This window comes from Struthio camelus, chromosome 9, assembly GCF_040807025.1.
Source record: "Struthio camelus isolate bStrCam1 chromosome 9, bStrCam1.hap1, whole genome shotgun sequence".
NCBI classification, from domain to species: domain Eukaryota; kingdom Metazoa; phylum Chordata; class Aves; order Struthioniformes; family Struthionidae; genus Struthio; species Struthio camelus.
This window is the reverse complement of record NC_090950.1, coordinates 26964208-26981576: the sequence shown is the minus strand read 5'-3', so window position 1 is coordinate 26981576 and position 17369 is coordinate 26964208. Positions and strand designations below refer to the sequence as shown.

At 41.7% G+C, this 17369-nt stretch overlaps 1 protein-coding gene across 1 annotated transcript in view; it reads right to left on the bottom strand.

Annotated features, from left to right (window-relative positions):
- Nucleotides 1-17369, bottom strand: part of SPATA16 (spermatogenesis associated 16) — a 79598-nt gene that overhangs the window by 39253 nt on the left and 22976 nt on the right. The window contains exons 3-4 of the mRNA XM_009673800.2: nucleotides 14151-14240; nucleotides 2861-2945 (exon numbers count right to left, since the gene is read on the bottom strand). Coding sequence (XP_009672095.2) covers nucleotides 2861-2945; nucleotides 14151-14240 — 175 coding nt within the window. The remainder of the gene's footprint in view (nucleotides 1-2860; nucleotides 2946-14150; nucleotides 14241-17369) is intronic.

Here is a 17369-nt window from a genome sequence, read left to right as displayed (position 1 = left end):
AAAAATCACACACACAAAAAGGTAATGAATGACACCTAAGAAGTTTTTATACGTGACCGACTGATCAAAGCAAAGAGTGACAGATCTTTAAGTTTTCCTCATCTAAAAATTTTTCTTCACAAAAGTGAAAAACAAACTGTCTTGTCCAGCATCTATTCCCTTCCTCCTCAGAAAATGTAGCTCATGCCTGTGAGGCAACCTTGCAGAGTTCTGGGGAAGAGGAGTAGTTAGCCAGAAAAGCGTGCATCAATAGCTGTTGCTTTGGTTACAAAGGCACATGAGCATGTATGGTCGTGACAAGTTATTTTCAGCTTTACACAGTGAAATAGAGAGAATATTAATAAAAAAGTTTATGTTATCTCTGCTTGGTCTCTCTGTGGTGGAAAGGCCCTGTGCAGCGTCACGTTCTCCATCATACTGCATAATTGTTGCTGTGTACACTAATGACATTGAAGTCGCCCTTGATGTTGAATGCACAGAATTCATCAACTCAGGAAGGAAAAGGTTGTTACTGATGCTGGGAGATATCTTCATGAACAGTGTTTCTTAAGTGCTAGCTATTAACTTGAGTGGGAGCAGTACTGGGCACCCAGCTGTCTGTACGGCATGTGTGTCAGCATATAGATATCGCTGAATCCTTAGCTTAGCCCACGCTCCAGCGTAAGCATAAAAGACACAAAAATTGCAGCGCAATCTCTGTATCCCAGTGAAAATCAAGCACGGTGGGAGATCAAACAAATGGTTAGATCTCTACTGACATTTCAAAGCTTCTGCAGACAAAGGCGGCAGTTCAGGTTCAGGTGAAAGGCAGAAAAGAAGTGGTAACAGGGAACACAAACAGTGTTGCGGTGCCTGTTGGTACCATCGAGGTGCAGGAAGGCCCGTGCTTGAACTCTCCATCAGGAACAAAATGAGTTTTGGACTGAAGCAGAGATTAATCAGAGTCCTATCACTGCCAAAATCCTTTGGCCCTTTATATCTATAAGATGATGCAAATGGTTGGAAGCGATTCAGGAGCACCACTTCATCTAGTCTGATTCATTCCCATTGTAGCTTCTGGTTCCAGCCCCACAGCTTCTGGTTCAGACCCTGGGAGGAGGCACCTTCATGAATCTTGTCCTTCACACTGTTTTCTGGTCCTGCTGCATAGCAGGACACTCTGAACCCCCGGGTGAAAGGACTGTGATGATAGCTCCTTCTTTAAAGGTTCACTGTTTGAAGTTTCATGGCCATGACACCAAGAAGGGGAATCAATGGAGACCAATGTTAAGAGACAAAAAAAGATATTCCATTCGAAGAAATGACCCCTTCCTAAAACCTGTTTGTGAACTCTGTATTTTAAACGAGTCTGACCCAGTGGGGGAAAAAAAAATCAAACTATTCTGTAGCAAAGAAATTCTCTGCTGGAAAGCCTATAAGAAAGTTCACAGGCACTGCAAACACTAGCCCAGTGGGTAGTTCTCTGAATGAGATGCACTTTGCACTCACAGCAGTACTGAAATTCAGCAGCTCCCAGCCCTGAGATTTATTCTATTTTACTGATAAGAATGCACCTAATAATAGTTCAAAAAAAGGAAGAATTTTTTGTGCCAAAGTAAGAGACCAAATTCTGATCTTTTTTACTCTCGCTTATATCAGACATATTTTGCACTACTTCACATAGCAAAATACAACAAGGATGAGCCCTCTTGTTGTCAGGGATGTTCTCACAGGTTAAACTGAAAATAAATGGGATCAGAATCAGGCTCCTACATTTGATCACAAGGGACGTTCATTGTTTCTGTTACTGTATTTTTATTAAACATTTTTACCAAGTTACTAAAGTAACTTGCACTTGGCCTCCTCTTCCTAATCGCAGAGAGCAGCCCATGAAATGATCCCTTGAGAGCAGTGCCTGCTGTAAGGCAAAGCCTGTGGGAAGGCTGTATGAGCCAAAATTAGCTCCATGTAGAGCCACAAGTAGAAGTGAGCTCCCCAGAGAGTGTAAGAACAGCCCATAGTTGCTTTGGTCCAAGATAATAGTTTTTTTTTTTTTTCCTGGGTGCCTGCTGTCACTGCCACAAGACTAGGCTAGGCCCCCTCTGCGAAGCAGAAAGATCTTCCACCATCTGCAGCCCTAAATGCTGCACTCCCTCTGAAACGGACTTTGGGTGCATCAGCACTAGGTTTTGTGAAGGCTGGGACGCAACCTGGAGTGATAAGCTCCTGTAGCAATAAGCCACTACCAGCAAAGGATTTAGCATCCATTTACCCTCAAGTGTGTGAGAACTCTTCTCAGAGCAGCAGGAGGTACTCTTAAACTCAAATTTGTGCTGATGTGGCTGAACTGCTAACTTAAATGAGAAAGTATCACTCAAGAGACAAGTCTCATTGAAGTCAATGGTCTACTCCCCACATAAGTAATCTTTGTAGAACTGGGGTCTTAACCAGTCTTCCTTCACAGAGCACTGTAGGTTTCTCTGAGACCATTTGTTATGGCCTTCCCTCCCCCATCCTTCCAGTTGAAGAGTTTGGAAAGGTATCAGAGGATTAGTATCATGCAAATTGCAAAAGAAAAGTGTCACTAAGGTAGGAAGACTTCACAAAAAATAGCTTTGGGGACTATACAGTATCCAGAATTAAATTTTATAGCAGTCTATAAAATTGAAGTATGAGCCAAGGGTTAACAACCTTGAATTTTGCCCTTAAAATTAGTTCAAGAAAATCTACTTCATTATAAATACAGTAGTACTACATAGTGTCCTGTTGATTGATATGCCCAAGAGCTACCTTTGTCGGCAGTCTTTTAAGCAGCAATCCTTCATTTTGGTCTTAATAGCGAGATGGGCACCTCCTTCCTAGTTGGGCTATCAATTTTTACCTGCCAATACAGTTTGATGAGCTTGCTTATATGCTGCTCAGTGCCTCCTGACAGCCAGTACATATAGTCAGCAATCATGGCGCTCCTGGCGACAAAAGCAGAATAAATGAGTGTACAGAGAGGGAAGGATGCATATAGCAATATTTGAAAGAGATAATATTAAAAGATTGTAACATGAAATTTCTATCAAAAGATTACACATAATTCTCAGTCTTTGTCCAATTTTAAGACAAACATTAGTAAGCATTTTTAGACAGCTAAACTGTGTGCAAGCAAACAACCCTCCATTTTTCTCTTTGATGGTTTTTCCATATTTTACTGTGAGGAAATATTTAATGATTGCGCAAAAACATTTTAGTTTGGCTTTTCTTTTTTTGCTTTAACCAATTTATGTGTGAAACAGCCTAAATATAAGTAAATTTCTTCTAGGACAACATCAAAATGTATAGCACCCTGTAGTTCGTCAGTCTAAGAGTATCGCCATCTATGGCAAATTCGGACATAGTTCACCTTTGATTAAACTATATCTTAAAAAAACCCAAGAAGCTATCTTTGTACCTAATTGAGCATGCTTTACTACTCCCACTGTCTGTTACAACCATTGCATTACTCTTTCTAGACTGAGGAAATATTAAAAACTATTGTACAATGGATATTAATGCAAAGTCTTGACAGACTTTAGAAAATCAGTTTGCTTTTATGGCTGCTTCTTCACAGTGCTCTCCATTTCCTTCCCTCTAGAGAGTCCAAATCCAATTAAATGTGACTAGATGTAATTCCAAATTGTCACTTTAGTCAATTAAACATATAATAATCTTGTGTACCTAATTACAGCACCAAAAGTTTATTTGTTGATGTAGTGCTATCAATGTGTGCTTCTGCATGTTTTTCTTATCATTGCCTATATATTAATTGTGCTGTGACATTACTGTAAATTGAATTTGAAATTTCCCCCTAGTTAAAAGTGTCTTACAAACAGTACTCCCAATCCTGTTGTAATACCCTTTCAGAATGTATTTTCCAAGGCTGTATTATGTTCTTAACGAGATATAACCAAAAATACAAGGATTTAACAGCAAACATTTCAAAGCAGGCCCAGTGTCAGGGGGTAACATATTGTTACAAACAGGAACTAAATCTGCCCTTAGATGTTTGCATACAGCTCCCATTAATTTCACTGGGAGAAAAGGAATTCAATAGGACCCATGGATTTCTGCATAAGGACCGGATTTAGCCCTAAGCCTTATCCAACTCATTCAAATCATTGGCAAAAATCCTCTTGACTGCACTAGAACAAAGAGCAGTTTCTAATTGAACGTTTTTAGCCCAGCCGATACAGGATGAAGAAAGGATGAAATCTTCATTGGCAGAACTCTTGTTGACTCCAAATGGTGCCAGGATTTAATCCTAAAAATGACATAAGTAGCAAGTATCCTAGGGATGAAACAGAGAAGGTGAATAAAGTCAACCAACACTACTGGCTTGACCCTAAGAGGACCACTGTAAACCGTAGTTTTGAAATGTTCACTGTGTCTGAGACCCAAAAGGGAAATAGGAACGTGGCACAAAAGTGGGCAAAGACTTTGAATGAATCTGCCACATTATTCTATATTATTGCCTGTTTGGTCTAATAGAGGTGGTCTGCAAAGCTTTCAGCTCCTCGACAACAGCAGTAACTAGTACTGCAGTCACTAACAGCGAATGTGAGTGATGGTGCCCTCCTGGGGCCAGCTCATAAGAAAGAAGAGATCATTAATCTGAATTTAGAGCAATTCTCAAATACTAAAGCCTGGTATTTTTGGAGCCAAGAGAAAATTTCAAGCGGTCCTTTGCAATTTGGCATCATATAGATTTAATGCCCCCAAACTGCTGTCATTTTAAAGATTAAAACTGGTCAATCCTTAACCCCAAGTGTCACCCCATCATTGTCCCGTACTGTCCGATGCTGCGGGATCATGTTGGAGCGGAGCTGCCATGGCTCGAATACAATCAGCTGGATGTACAAACATGAGTCAGTTGCTTTGTCATCCCTACTGCAAACAGCAGTCCACAGTCTGGTGAAATGAAGATCCATCTTGCTGACGGTACAGTGCAGCATTCAACTTGTGACCTCTCATTCCTTTGCAGTAGCTAGCACTTTCTTTTCCCAGCTTCACATTGCTTTCAGAGGCAGCGATGTGCATAGAGCTCTGGACAATGCTGGAATCAATGCTTAGACAAGTTACTTCATCTTTTGCCATTTCCTAGCATCAATTGTAAGATGAGGGCAATCGTATTCAACTGATTTACCTATTTGGTGTGCGAATTCTCCTGGCACAAAAATCTTTTACTAATCCTTAGCAGAGTGCTCAGCACAATGGCACTCTGATCATGGCAGAGGTCTCCAGGTACCACGGCACTTCAGACAAACTCCTTTCCTCTCTATTCTTCCTTCTTAATTTGTTCTTATTTAAATAATCAGACTCACACTTATATTTTAAGCACATGTGCTTAGTTTTTCAATATCTGCTTTTGTCCCTGCTAGATTTCTCTTGTACCATTTTACAGTGTATCATGAATGGCAAAGCACAAATGCAAAAAAACCCTCAGAGCCTTTAAGAGTGCTTCCATCCCTATTTTATCTTTCACTCTCTTGGTCATCAGGGATCCCACACACACCAGGGCTGATGCTTGCTACTATGACTTTGTGATTTATGTAGGACTTAAAAGTTCCAATTTCAAAACAAACATAAGCATTAAAGCTATATGTGGATGGTCTCTGTCCAGCCCAAAATGCGCCTAAAGCAATGGAGAGAGCTAGTTTGTCTTTGATGGCCTCTGAGTCTTAATTCACAGAACTGAGGTAATACATGCTATTGGGAACTATGTAGAAACGCCCAATAGAAATTCTCATCCATAGGGACTTAGGTGAAATTTATGCTATCTGAATATGGTTATAGGACTGGGTACTCAAAAATATTTAGGGACAAAAACATTCAGACAGGAAACAAAGGACCCACTGAGACATCTAGGCAAATTAAAAGCCTGACTCCCATTGAAATACATGAAGACAGAAAGCACTGAGTTGGGTCCCTAAGTCCCAGTGAGTACGTGAGACAGTGAGACTGTAATGACTAAAGTAGCCATCCATTGTGAATTAGAGTCATTTTTATACTTAAAACTATAGATAAATAAAACATACACAACTCTATAACACTGTAGGATTGCATTTTTATTAACGGTTTATGGGCATAATATATATCTTGAGAATGAAGCTCAGTTGCTTTAGATAGGTCACTGGAACTCCCAAGATAAAAGGAGCTCTATGATGGATACGGAAGAGGATGTACAGCATTAATTCCAGTCTCTAACAGTGTTTTGGGAAGAGCAGAAAGCAGAAGTTTCTTAAAGAAAATATATATATAAATCCACAAATGTTCAAAGCAATTCTGAAAATCCAGACTGAAAGTGTTAATGAAATTCATAGTTTAATAGAAGGTTAAGCAAATCCATAGTTTAATAGAAGGTACAGTGGTGATCATAAGAAAAGTTCCATTTTAGTGCCTGCCTCCCTGCTTATCATTCCTTCCTCATTTTGCCAGCTATTTATCCTGCGAGACAAGACCAAGAGGGCAGCAGAGAGTGGGAATGGTAGTATCTAGCTTTTATCCTCCATAGATCTGAGATACTTCTAGCGTCTGCCAGAAGCCTGCAGTAGGCATTCCCACCTAGCCTCAAATCATCCAACAAACCTACAGATAACTTCTGAAACCACTGACAAATTATTTGCACCTTTATGGCAGACAGCAAGAGGAATGTTTAGCTCTGATGTCCAGAGCCAAGGAGGACCTCACTGCTGTCAAGATTCTCATGTCCTCATGCGTTGCCATCAGGGGATAGATGGTGATTTTCAAGGGGTCCTGCCATCTAAATGTCTCTGACCTGGCCAAGGAAGGTGAAGCAGCAAGCAGGGCATTTTAAGGCAACTTCTGGAGGATTTGCTTGATGCTTCGATCTTTTAAGACGTGAGGTGTCATATTCAAATGTTTTTTACTAGTAGGGCTGGAGTGGACTTCCATAACACAACCAAACCCATTTGTGTGACTGTAGTAAGCCCAGATCAAAAAGTGTCTTGCAATATCTGCACAATCTGGCCACTTGGTGGTGTAGAACAATAAGGTATATTTATATACATGTAACCGAAGAATACACTACAGATCCTGAACTCCGTCTTCCTCAGCCTATCTGCAAAAATTTATAGGACTGGTAATAAAAGAGTCAAAGGTGTTTTTTGCTGCATGACAGCTGCTGACAGTAGCAGCAAGGATACAGCCAAACCCTTCGCAGCAACCACACATGCATGTGACAAAAAAATGGAAGGGACAGTTATAAGAAACATGCCATGTTTTCTGCAATGCACCGATGTATTACCTCAGTATTGTTACTGAACAGTACTGTGTTCATTTACCACTGCAAATACTGGAAAATATAATGGCAAGACTCAAGACCGGCTGCTTAGGTCCCCTTCAGCAGCACAGAGAGGAAAGAAAGCCTGAGGAAGAGAGGAGTATTTATTTCTCTGCAGACAGCAGAGCTTTAGGAGTAATCACAGCCTATGCACATTAGAGTAACTTTCTCTCTTCTATGCTATTCAGCCCCAATTGCAGCTCAGATGAGGAGGCTGATAAGTGGCAGAAAATTACCTTTGCTCCCTACTTCAAGTGATCTCACCTGGATCTGCAGTAAGTGGTACTAATAGAAGGCCTCAGCTAAGGCCACATGACAATAGCAGTGTGCAGGCCTGCAGTGCTGAAAGGGTAAGTGTATCTCTATTTTTTTTCCTTTGTTTAACAGGAACTTTCATATTCCTCTTTAGATTGTTTCTGATGCAGGCACCTGGTTGTTTGAGGCCTCTTGTGTTTTTAGCTTGCTTTCCCAGTATTCCAGTACTGAGTCTGAGACAGAAGATACAAAATAAAGTGCTGCTCTCTTCTGCATGACCTTTTTTTTATTTCCTCCTGAGATTAGGAAAGGAAGATGATGTTTATAACTGGAGTAAGTAGGAGGCAGTCATTTTTAAAAGTGAACAAAATAATAGCAGTTAATTTCTAAACATCTTCCATATGCCCTAAGTAAATGTAAGCTCCTGTTATTTTGAGGTTTATGAAGATATGTGGAGAAAAAAAAAAAGATGGATAAACAGAGCTCTGCAATATTGACCAGGAATGAAATTATTGAAGTCAGGATTTCCTTATGGGTGGACTAGCTCTAAAAGGTGGGGAAAGGTGTTGTGGCAATCACTTGCCTTTTGTCTATGTGTAATATCTTGATGCTACCAATTGCTGCAGAGGACTAGCTAAAACTCCCTTTGGAGGACTGGTGACCTTTAAATGTATTGCAAAGTTATGGGAAAACTCTTGTTCCCTGCCCAAGTCTTCTAAGTCAGTGGTGGGGTAAGCTTGCTGTCTTTGAAATTTCTGTTCCTGGGTCGCTAATGTGTTGTTAGAACGCTACAAGCTCCCTGCAAGGAAGACAGCACCTGCATTTAAAAATGTACTTCAAAAATGCTTATCATATAGAAGGGTTTTCTTCTCTTAAAAAAAAAAATCTGCCTTGTGGATGTGTGTAGGTACTGACTTTGCGCGTTACATTGGTATTGCTAGAGGGCGATTAAAAACGTTCCCTATTTAATAGCAACTCCCACGTAAGGAGAAAGAGATGTCCTTACAAATGTGAGCTAGGAAGCTGAGGGGAAAGGACAGGTCTCCCCAAATGATGGGGGGGTTGCTCAGGAAAAGGAGGTCACCAAGACCAGCAGGATCTCAGTCTCTCTGTGACCCAGTGCCGAGCCGGCAGCAGCCTGCACCGCTCCCGATGGCTGCAGCAGATCCTGACGCCTCAGCTGGCTTTGCAGTCACGCTGTCGGAGACAGGATGTTAACTGGGACAAATTGCTTAATAATAACAACATAGGGAAACTTTCCAAAGTTGCGCTTGTTCCTGGCTATAGCTGCTACTTCTTCTGCTCTGTTGTATCTCCAATGCACCTAACGTGCCCTGTGTTAAGGGCATAACTTGTGCCATCGATATTTGTATCCGCTTCCAGCAGGGGTGCGGGGAATAAAGTATTGAAGGCATTTTTCTTCTTCTTCCCCCCCCCCCCCCCCGCCCCCTCCTTGGACATGATCCTGCCTGAGTGAACTGTTTTTGATGCTCAGGCAATCCACGGTGATAAAGAATAATGCACGTAGCGCCAAAATAACAGCTGGTAACTTCAGACACAGGCTAGCGTCGTATGTTGGTGTCAAATTAAATAACAGGCAGTGTGGACTTTCCTCTGGGCTTTGACTGATCCCAGCGCTTGTCAAAGCTGCTTTCCGAGACCCGATTTATGGAGCGCTCCTTTCACAACGTTACCCCGGGGAGGATGGAGGTCACGCAAGCGGCGGAGGCTCTCCAGCCTCTTCTTGTAGAAAAAGAGATCCCTTTTCTTCCTAGTCCTGGGCAATTTGTCATCCCTGTGCAACACGTTTGCTGGCAGAGGGAGGGCTCCCTGCCCCTCAGCAGAGTAACCCTGGCCAGCAAAACGCATTTGGGAAGCGAGGGGGGAGTCGGGCCTCTTCTGCCCCCGTGCCAGCATGGTGGAGGGAAGGCGAAGGCGGCCTCCCAAAAGCAGCATGCGCAAGGAGATGCTGCGGGGCACGATGACGGCCGGGCCGGCGCGATACCGGCTTTGTGGGCGCAGGCAGCGGGGCGATCGCTCGCCTTGGAAAGAGGTGGCCGGGGACAGGTGCTAACCCTGGCAGGGAGGCGCAGGCGGCGCTCGTGCAGCCTCTACCCAGCGTGATTTTTGCTCGATCCCTGCGTGAGCCACCCCGCGCAGCAGCAGGTAATGCTGGTTAACCCCCAGGCTGGGTGCACGAGGGGTTGCAAATGAGAGGCAGGGGGCCCCCGACAATTCAGGAAGCTCTAAATAGCAGTGTAAAAACAGCCCTTGCTGTAAAGTCTCTCTTAGGGCTGGTGAACCACAGGGCCCCAAAGGAAATCCTACAGAGTTGGGGGGGGGGGGGGGGGGGCTCTGTTTCCATGACAACTTTTTTTTTTTAATGCAGTTTAGGAAACCTGAAACAATTGGGAAATTTTATGTTCTTCTCCCTCTCTCTCCAAGAGAAAACCCAGACAAGATGCAAAGGCAGGTAGCACTGACACAGGTATGTGTAAAAGAGCATCAGCTGTGACTCTCTGAGTTCTTCCTCCCTCCACCCACCCCCGTCATCCAGTATTTGTCTGACTTTCCTTGGAGTAACTGTATATGCATTTAAAACACACACCCACCCCACCACCCAAGCTATTTACCTAGCCCTTACCTGCTGCAGTTCTAATTCTGAGCCTCTAGCTAAAATATGACACATCTGGAATTTGTGTGAAGGGCTGAGGTTTAGTACTTGCAGACCTAGCTTGATTATACAGCTGATGGGATTATCTAGTGCTTACTGCTTGCTTTTTTTTTTTTTTTTAAATAGAGATGTCAATAGCTCCAGTAGGGCTGTCTCAGCTCTGTAAGATCCTAAGACTTCTTCCTCCTTAAGGATTGCTTACCCCTACCCTGTGCTGTCAGATGAACAGGGGCTGTTAGCTCTGGCAGAGGGACAGACAGCCTGCTTTCCCCTATGTGTACACAAGTAGTTGCAAGCCACTGGTGTTCTAGCTGGTGACAAAAGAGCTATCTTAAGCTTTTTCACAGAACACAGTGACACTGCTAAATCAGCACAGCATTTTGATTAGCAGAAAGATGAGAGCTCTATCACTTAATCATTTTAAAAAGGGGTAAAATTCCTCCTGTACTGTAGACTTCAGTTTCAAACTAAACAGGGAATCAGATTTTTGTATAAACTACAAGTTTTCACTCTACTACTGACTCAAGGCTCCTTGATATCAGCAATAGCCTATGCTATTGGGCTAAGGGAGGAAAAACTGTTTTCATGCCTTATTGCTCCTCTGGTTGGACCTTCTTCTGTGGATACATAGCAGGCAGCTATGGGGTCATGGTCTGCTGGGTCTGGGGACTCTGGTTCCAGGTACGTCCTTGCTCTGGAGTTGCCAGGCTCATCCTTAGGGTACATGTGCCCTTTCTAGCACACTGGCTCTTGTGAGCTGGAGCCCATGGTTCAGCAGCCTTGTCCTTGGGCCCCGGGGCTCTTCTGTAGCTTGTATGTACCCTTGCACATACACATCTCTTATGTCCTTTATCTTGCCCTTCCTTAAGGTGTCAGTAGCAGCTGTTATGTTCCAAGGAAGGGTTCCCCTTGGCCTCCTCCAAGAGCTTTTCTCAGCTTCATGACAGAAGTGAGTCCAGGACCCTTTCCTAAATTTTCATGTTTGCTTATCAAGCGATCTCCTGATCAGCTGTGACCAGGTCTCCTATGTTGGGATACTTTTGGGGGCTGTTACTGGAGGCTGAGCCTTTTTCTTCTAGAAAACTTCTGTGTAGCTCCCAGGCTAAATTTATGTATAATGTGTTTATGCCCATTTGTTCAAGGGCTAAAATGGTCTTCTGACTGAAATAGGTTTTCTCCCTTCTGAGGTTTAAATCTTGACTGTTTGTCAAGAGCAGCCTCCGAACATCAGAGATACCGATAGAGGAGAAATATATTTACTCGCTGACATCTTAGTGAAAGTGGTTGCGGCGCTTTGGAATTCATCACTTGTGGATGCTCTGACCCCTTCAGTGGTGTTTCGAGGATTGCTTTACAATGCCAGATGGCCTTGGGCTGCACTTTACATGGTGGCAGCCTATCACAGTGCTATCCCAAGGGAATTGCTATGCAGCTGACAAAAATCAGAAGCCATGTCGATGTGGGTATATCAGACTCATCACACTACTTCAGGCATCCTTGCATTCAGGCTGCTTTATACGCTTACTCTACAGACTCTGGGCCAAACACTAGTGAAAAACTGTACACAGAGGAACTTGGAAATGTCTAAATTACAGTTGACTGCACTTTGCTTTACCTTATGACTTTTTTTAATCTTAGAAGTGGAACTAGAATGTATTGGAAAGTCTCTGGAAAGACTTTATTGAAAAGTCTGGTGTGTCCTCGGGCAACAAAAATCTTGGGAGATCCCAGCCTGACAGGTAGTCCAACTTAAATTTGGTTATCAGTACTGCTTGGCACAAGCAGTACCGCTCACAGCCAACCTCTCCTATTCATAGATCCATACAGTGTTCCAGGTGTATTTAACAGGCAATACAATAAGTCTAAAAAGTGCATGGTGGGGTAGGGGCGAGGGGTACTTAAAAGCAGATAGAGATATTCAGTAATTGCATTCTTATGCATAAAGCAAGCAGAAATAAATGATAGCTCATGCTACTAAACCCAAGTTTTTGTTTCTGAAAATGACAACAAAAAGTCTGGGTGCTGCAGTCTGTCTGTAATGGGCAGAGTACATTTGTGCTGCTAATGGGGTTCAACTAAGACTAATGACTCCAATGAGATGATAGAAGTGGTGCTAAGCTTAGTTTAACACGATCTGCAGTAGAAGCTCTACACAGTTGTTATAACACTGTTAAGCCAGGCTAAATTCTGAATCCTGCTATAGTTGCTGGTTTTGAAACCACTCTGGATTTGGCCTGTCTCCTCTACAGGGGAGAAAAAAAAAATCATCTCACTTAAAATCATCCAGTTTCATGAAAGCTCTTGACTGTGCGTGTGTGTGCAGTGGGAAGGCTAAGCAGTTCCCTCTTGCCTGCTGATACAGGTAACTTACTGCTTATCTGCAGTAACACCAATGACTTTATTAGTTCCGAAATCGTATTTGTAAATACCTTCTTGGTTCATACCATCTTCTCAAATATGGGTGCTTATATGTATTTCTTAGCAGGAAATACTAGTTCCTGAAAGTGTGTGGGTTTTTTTTTTTTTGGAGGGGGGGGGTTAAATAGTCAATTTGACTTCAAGGAGGTGGGGGGGGAGAACAAAAAAAAAAAACCCCTATTCCTTGTATCACTTCACCTCTTGGTGGGGTGCTAGTGATTTATGTGTTCAAAACTACTTTACTTGACACCTGTTAGAGCAACATACTCTCCTAACACAGCTTTAAAAATATCAGCCTGTTCAGTGGACCTCAGCTGTTGGTAATCTAGTAGATAACAATTTCTGTCTGAATCACATCCCAACAAGACTTTGGGCAGAAGAGACTGTTACCAGTGAGATGCAAAAGCCAGCTTCTGTAATTAGAGCTGTCTGATGCTTACTTTAGAAAAATATTTATTTGTATATAATATTGGTGAAAGGGAGTTCTGAAGAATCCATGCGTTCAGATCAAGCTAGGGAAATGCTCTCTCAACAGGCAATCTGGGAAATATCACAATGCTTCAGTGTTCTTGAACAACACTTCAATTTCTTGGTTTGAAACAGGTTTTTTCCTTTTTTGGAAAGGTGAGATGCATTTTAAAAATAAACAAATGCTTACAGTTAGATAAACCTAGAATATTTCATTTGAATTCATGTTTCTAAAAAAAAAACTTGGAAAATTGTTTTATGGTTTCTTCTCTCCATCTTGACTTGTACAGGTCTAGTGGAAATGCACTGAGATTATGTCACCAAAGTTATGTCCTGCAGAAGTAAAATATTTATCCAAGGGTTTTTTGGCTGAAGTTCAGCACAGAAAATGGGAGTCCAACTTCCCAAATCCTCTCTGCAACTCTGCTTGGATAATGTTGTCTTTCACCTTCACCCACCCTCCCCTTCCCCATATAAACTGTTTTGTTGCTATTTTAGTATTCCAGAGCTCTACTACTAGCATCTATCTTAAACAATGAGCAAAGTGACCTTTTCAGTCTCTTGCCTAATTCACACTGACTGGTCTGCCATTAGTTAGTGCCATTAGTTCAATGATTTGTGAAATATTTTGCAATATACCTTGTGATCCTCAGCTGAACAGTACCTAGTATTACTAGTAATGATGATCCATAAGAAGTTACCGCTACGCTTCACCATGCACTCTTCCTTTTGATTTTAAGCATGTTCAATGGTTTAAAAACTGCTGCTGCACGTTGAGGCTTTTGGCACCTGACAACTGGGTGCATTACATGAATTAGGCTAATTGCAACAGTTGACATAACTGGGACTAGTCATGATAGACTGGAGGGGCTGGAGTACTACTGCATGTGAAATCATGTATGCAAAGCCAACACAAAGCTCCCACTCTTTTTTTTTTTTTTTTTAAAGTCTGGTTATTAGGTGATATCCTTACTACTGATGGTTAAGAGATGTAGAGAGAGAGTTAGAGATCTACCAATGCCAGAGTACCTTGCGGCTTCAGAGTATCTTTCTAAACACCTAAACACAGCAGCTTGACGCAGGTGATTCCGGAAATAAGCTGGGTTCAAAATAATGCTCCTTTAAAAGATAAGATGGACAAGTTTAAATGTAAAGTTCCCCCTTCATTGGGAGACCACTAACATGAAACTGTGACTAAGATGCACACTGTATACACTTTTTTACACAAATCAGCAGATACACTGTATACCCCAAATGAGATATGAATTACCACTTTCTCTCTTGACAGCTGAGATATATGAACAAGATCATTACAACTTATTTTGCAGTTATACCCTAAATGCAGTTTCATTAGAGTTCTATGTATTGTTTTAGAAACACCTGTTAAAAGCTGTAGTGGCAATATGCTATCTTGTCTGTAGCTTGCACATACCATGAACAGAAATGCTACCGTACTACTTCTTGTTAACCCCTAGCTCCAGAAACATGAATGGCAGTTGTCTTACACCATTACTTAGAAAAACTGTGCATCTAGAATGCATTCAACATTAACCGGGAAGGTCTTAAAATACTCCTTACATAAGTGATTGGCTCTATGTGGGTGGACCTTGCCATGTTTCTTAGAACCTTAGCTTTAACAAATACATTTCCAGGTATAACAGATTAAAGGCTTTCAGTCGATATCTGTAAAAGATGCAAGGAAAAAGTATCATAAGCTAAGTTGTTAGACTGGCAGGTAGGCTATCTTTCTGATTACAAGCAGGGGAAAAGCAAGCATGACATCTCATTCTGCATCTAAGTAGTTCCACTTGTGAGATCCTAAACAAGTGACTTGCTTCTCCGTATAGTGCGAAAAGTGTGTACCAGAGAAGAGGTACATAAAGCACATTCTGGGGTGCAAAGTTCAGTATTTGTCATTACATACATGCTTTACAAAATATTTAATAGTAACTCACCACATCAATAAAAGTTTAATACTTAAATTTTCTTTGCAATAGAACATAATCAACTGTTTTTATTTTGTTTCCTCACTGAAAGCTTTGGATATTGTGTTAGGATTAACTACTACTGTTCTTGTGATTCCTGTGTGCTGATGACCTCAGAACTAACACTTTTCATAGCCAAATCATTTCCTAAAGTTTGTTAATGGTTTTGAAACTGATATAAATACAAATGAAGGCCCAGAGACATGTTAGTTCATCTATAGAAACAGACTTATATAAACAGCCTATGCTTTTTTGGAAGACCCACAGCTGTTTTTCTGTATGTGTCCAGCACTCACAGTCTATATGACTGTGACCTTCAGAAGGAGCCTTAGGACTAACAGTTAAAACCAAGGAATATCTCCAAGATGCTGGGGACTCGGGAATCAAATTCACATGCTTTCTCCAAGGCACATAAAAGATGACCTAGATCTCTGCATGGCTGTGCCTACAATGGCAAGTGATTTGGTATACGAGTGGATCAGTAGATGGAAGAAGCTGATGCTGAGGCCCTTACACCTATATTATAGGCAATGTGCGCTTTTATTTTAGACTAGACTTAGCCTGGTCCCTTGGACCAGGTGTCCTTACTGCTCAAAGCTCTCTTGAGGACCAGTTGTTGGTTTGGATTCCCATGCCTTTATTAGGTGCTAATATGTCTTGTATACAGCTGAGGTAGACCTTGCAGGTGATTTTCTCTGAAATTAGTCTAGTTTGTGAGTGCCAAAATAGATCTTCTGGCACAGTAAAACTCTAAGCTGTGTGAGTGGAATTGCTCTGTGCTGGTAGCTCAACTCTGCTGAAGACCCTCCTAGGATGGTGGCGGAATTGGGAACTGTCACAAAACTATGCTTTTCCAGCCCAACATCTGGAGGAAAAAAAAGCTCAGAAATAGATCTATATTGAAACAAAGCATTACCCTACATGAGTTATCTTTCTGCGAAGAACGTGTAGGGGTGGGAAAATACCCACAAATGATGATTGTGTAGCTTATTGTATTACTGGAGGAATTACAGACCTCAGTGAAGGGAGGCACTGAATTAAAATTCAGCATACAAAACAGTAATAGATGTTAAATCTAGCTCTTAATGGGGGGACTAATCGCTCTTATCAGTAACCAAAAGACAATGCCAGCAGCCAACATTGCAGTTCTCAGCCAAATGTGGTTCAGATCTGAAGTTCAAACAATACTGATCAAACAATACCAAAACTTAATTCAGCCAAAAAGAAAGCATTCAATCTTCTGATGATATCAGCACTTAATGATTTGACCAAGGCATTAATATCCTACCTGGATGACAACCAGTACTTTTGCAAGCTATTTTGAAGGAGATTATTGCTGCTGTAAACTGTAGTCAACAGTTGATAATAGTATTATTGATTTCATTTTTTTTATTTTTTTCCCTCCTGAAGTTATCGGTTCTACCGGTCAAGCAGTATCACTGTGGGGTGGGGATGGGGATTTAAAAAAATCAATAATTCCTTAGTAGTTAGCAACATATTTCTATAAGTCTTAGAGAGGGATGTGCTGTGATGGTTTTATGATAAATACAGGACTGTAGCAGATTTTCAAAGAATTAGATATCAGCTCTCCATTTTCTATCTTGATTCCTTACTAGTCTTAAAAAGATCAACGCCTTCTCTCAATCTATAAATTCCATACCAAAAAATATTTGTTCAAAGTATTAGGGAATACTATAATATCTCCTGTCATGAGCAAACATCAGAAAGCTACTTCTGACTACCTACCAGTCTGGTTTAATGTTGCTGGGCTCTCTGTAGTCTATGCCTCAGGAAAAAAAATTGCTGCTCTGTATTACTCTACCCAAAGATAGCTAGTACAGCTTCAGTTCAATAGGTTTTATGTAGAACAATGTTAACTAATGCCATGTGCTCACTAAAATTGTGCAGAGCTGTGTCCCTTTGGCTTTTATATCCACTTCTGATGTGTTTCAGGCACCTCTGGAGAAAAGGAAAAGCCTGGAGGAATAGAGGAAGCAAAGGAATGATGCAAGCAGAAGTTAAGAGGAAAACCCTAATTCCAGGAACTAATCCCTCAGATAAGAGCAGATGGGAGACCCATCTGGCCGAGCAGAAATCAGCCAGGCTGTGCACAATGAGAATAAGCCCGTGCTGCAAGATCTACCTCCAGCCATGGGCAGTCTTGAAACAAAGTTGGTTAATCCCTGATAATTGAGGCAGATGGGTTTCAAGAAGGTGCTTTGAAAGAAGAGAGGGGTAGGGGAGAAAGCAGTGGGCCTGCTGG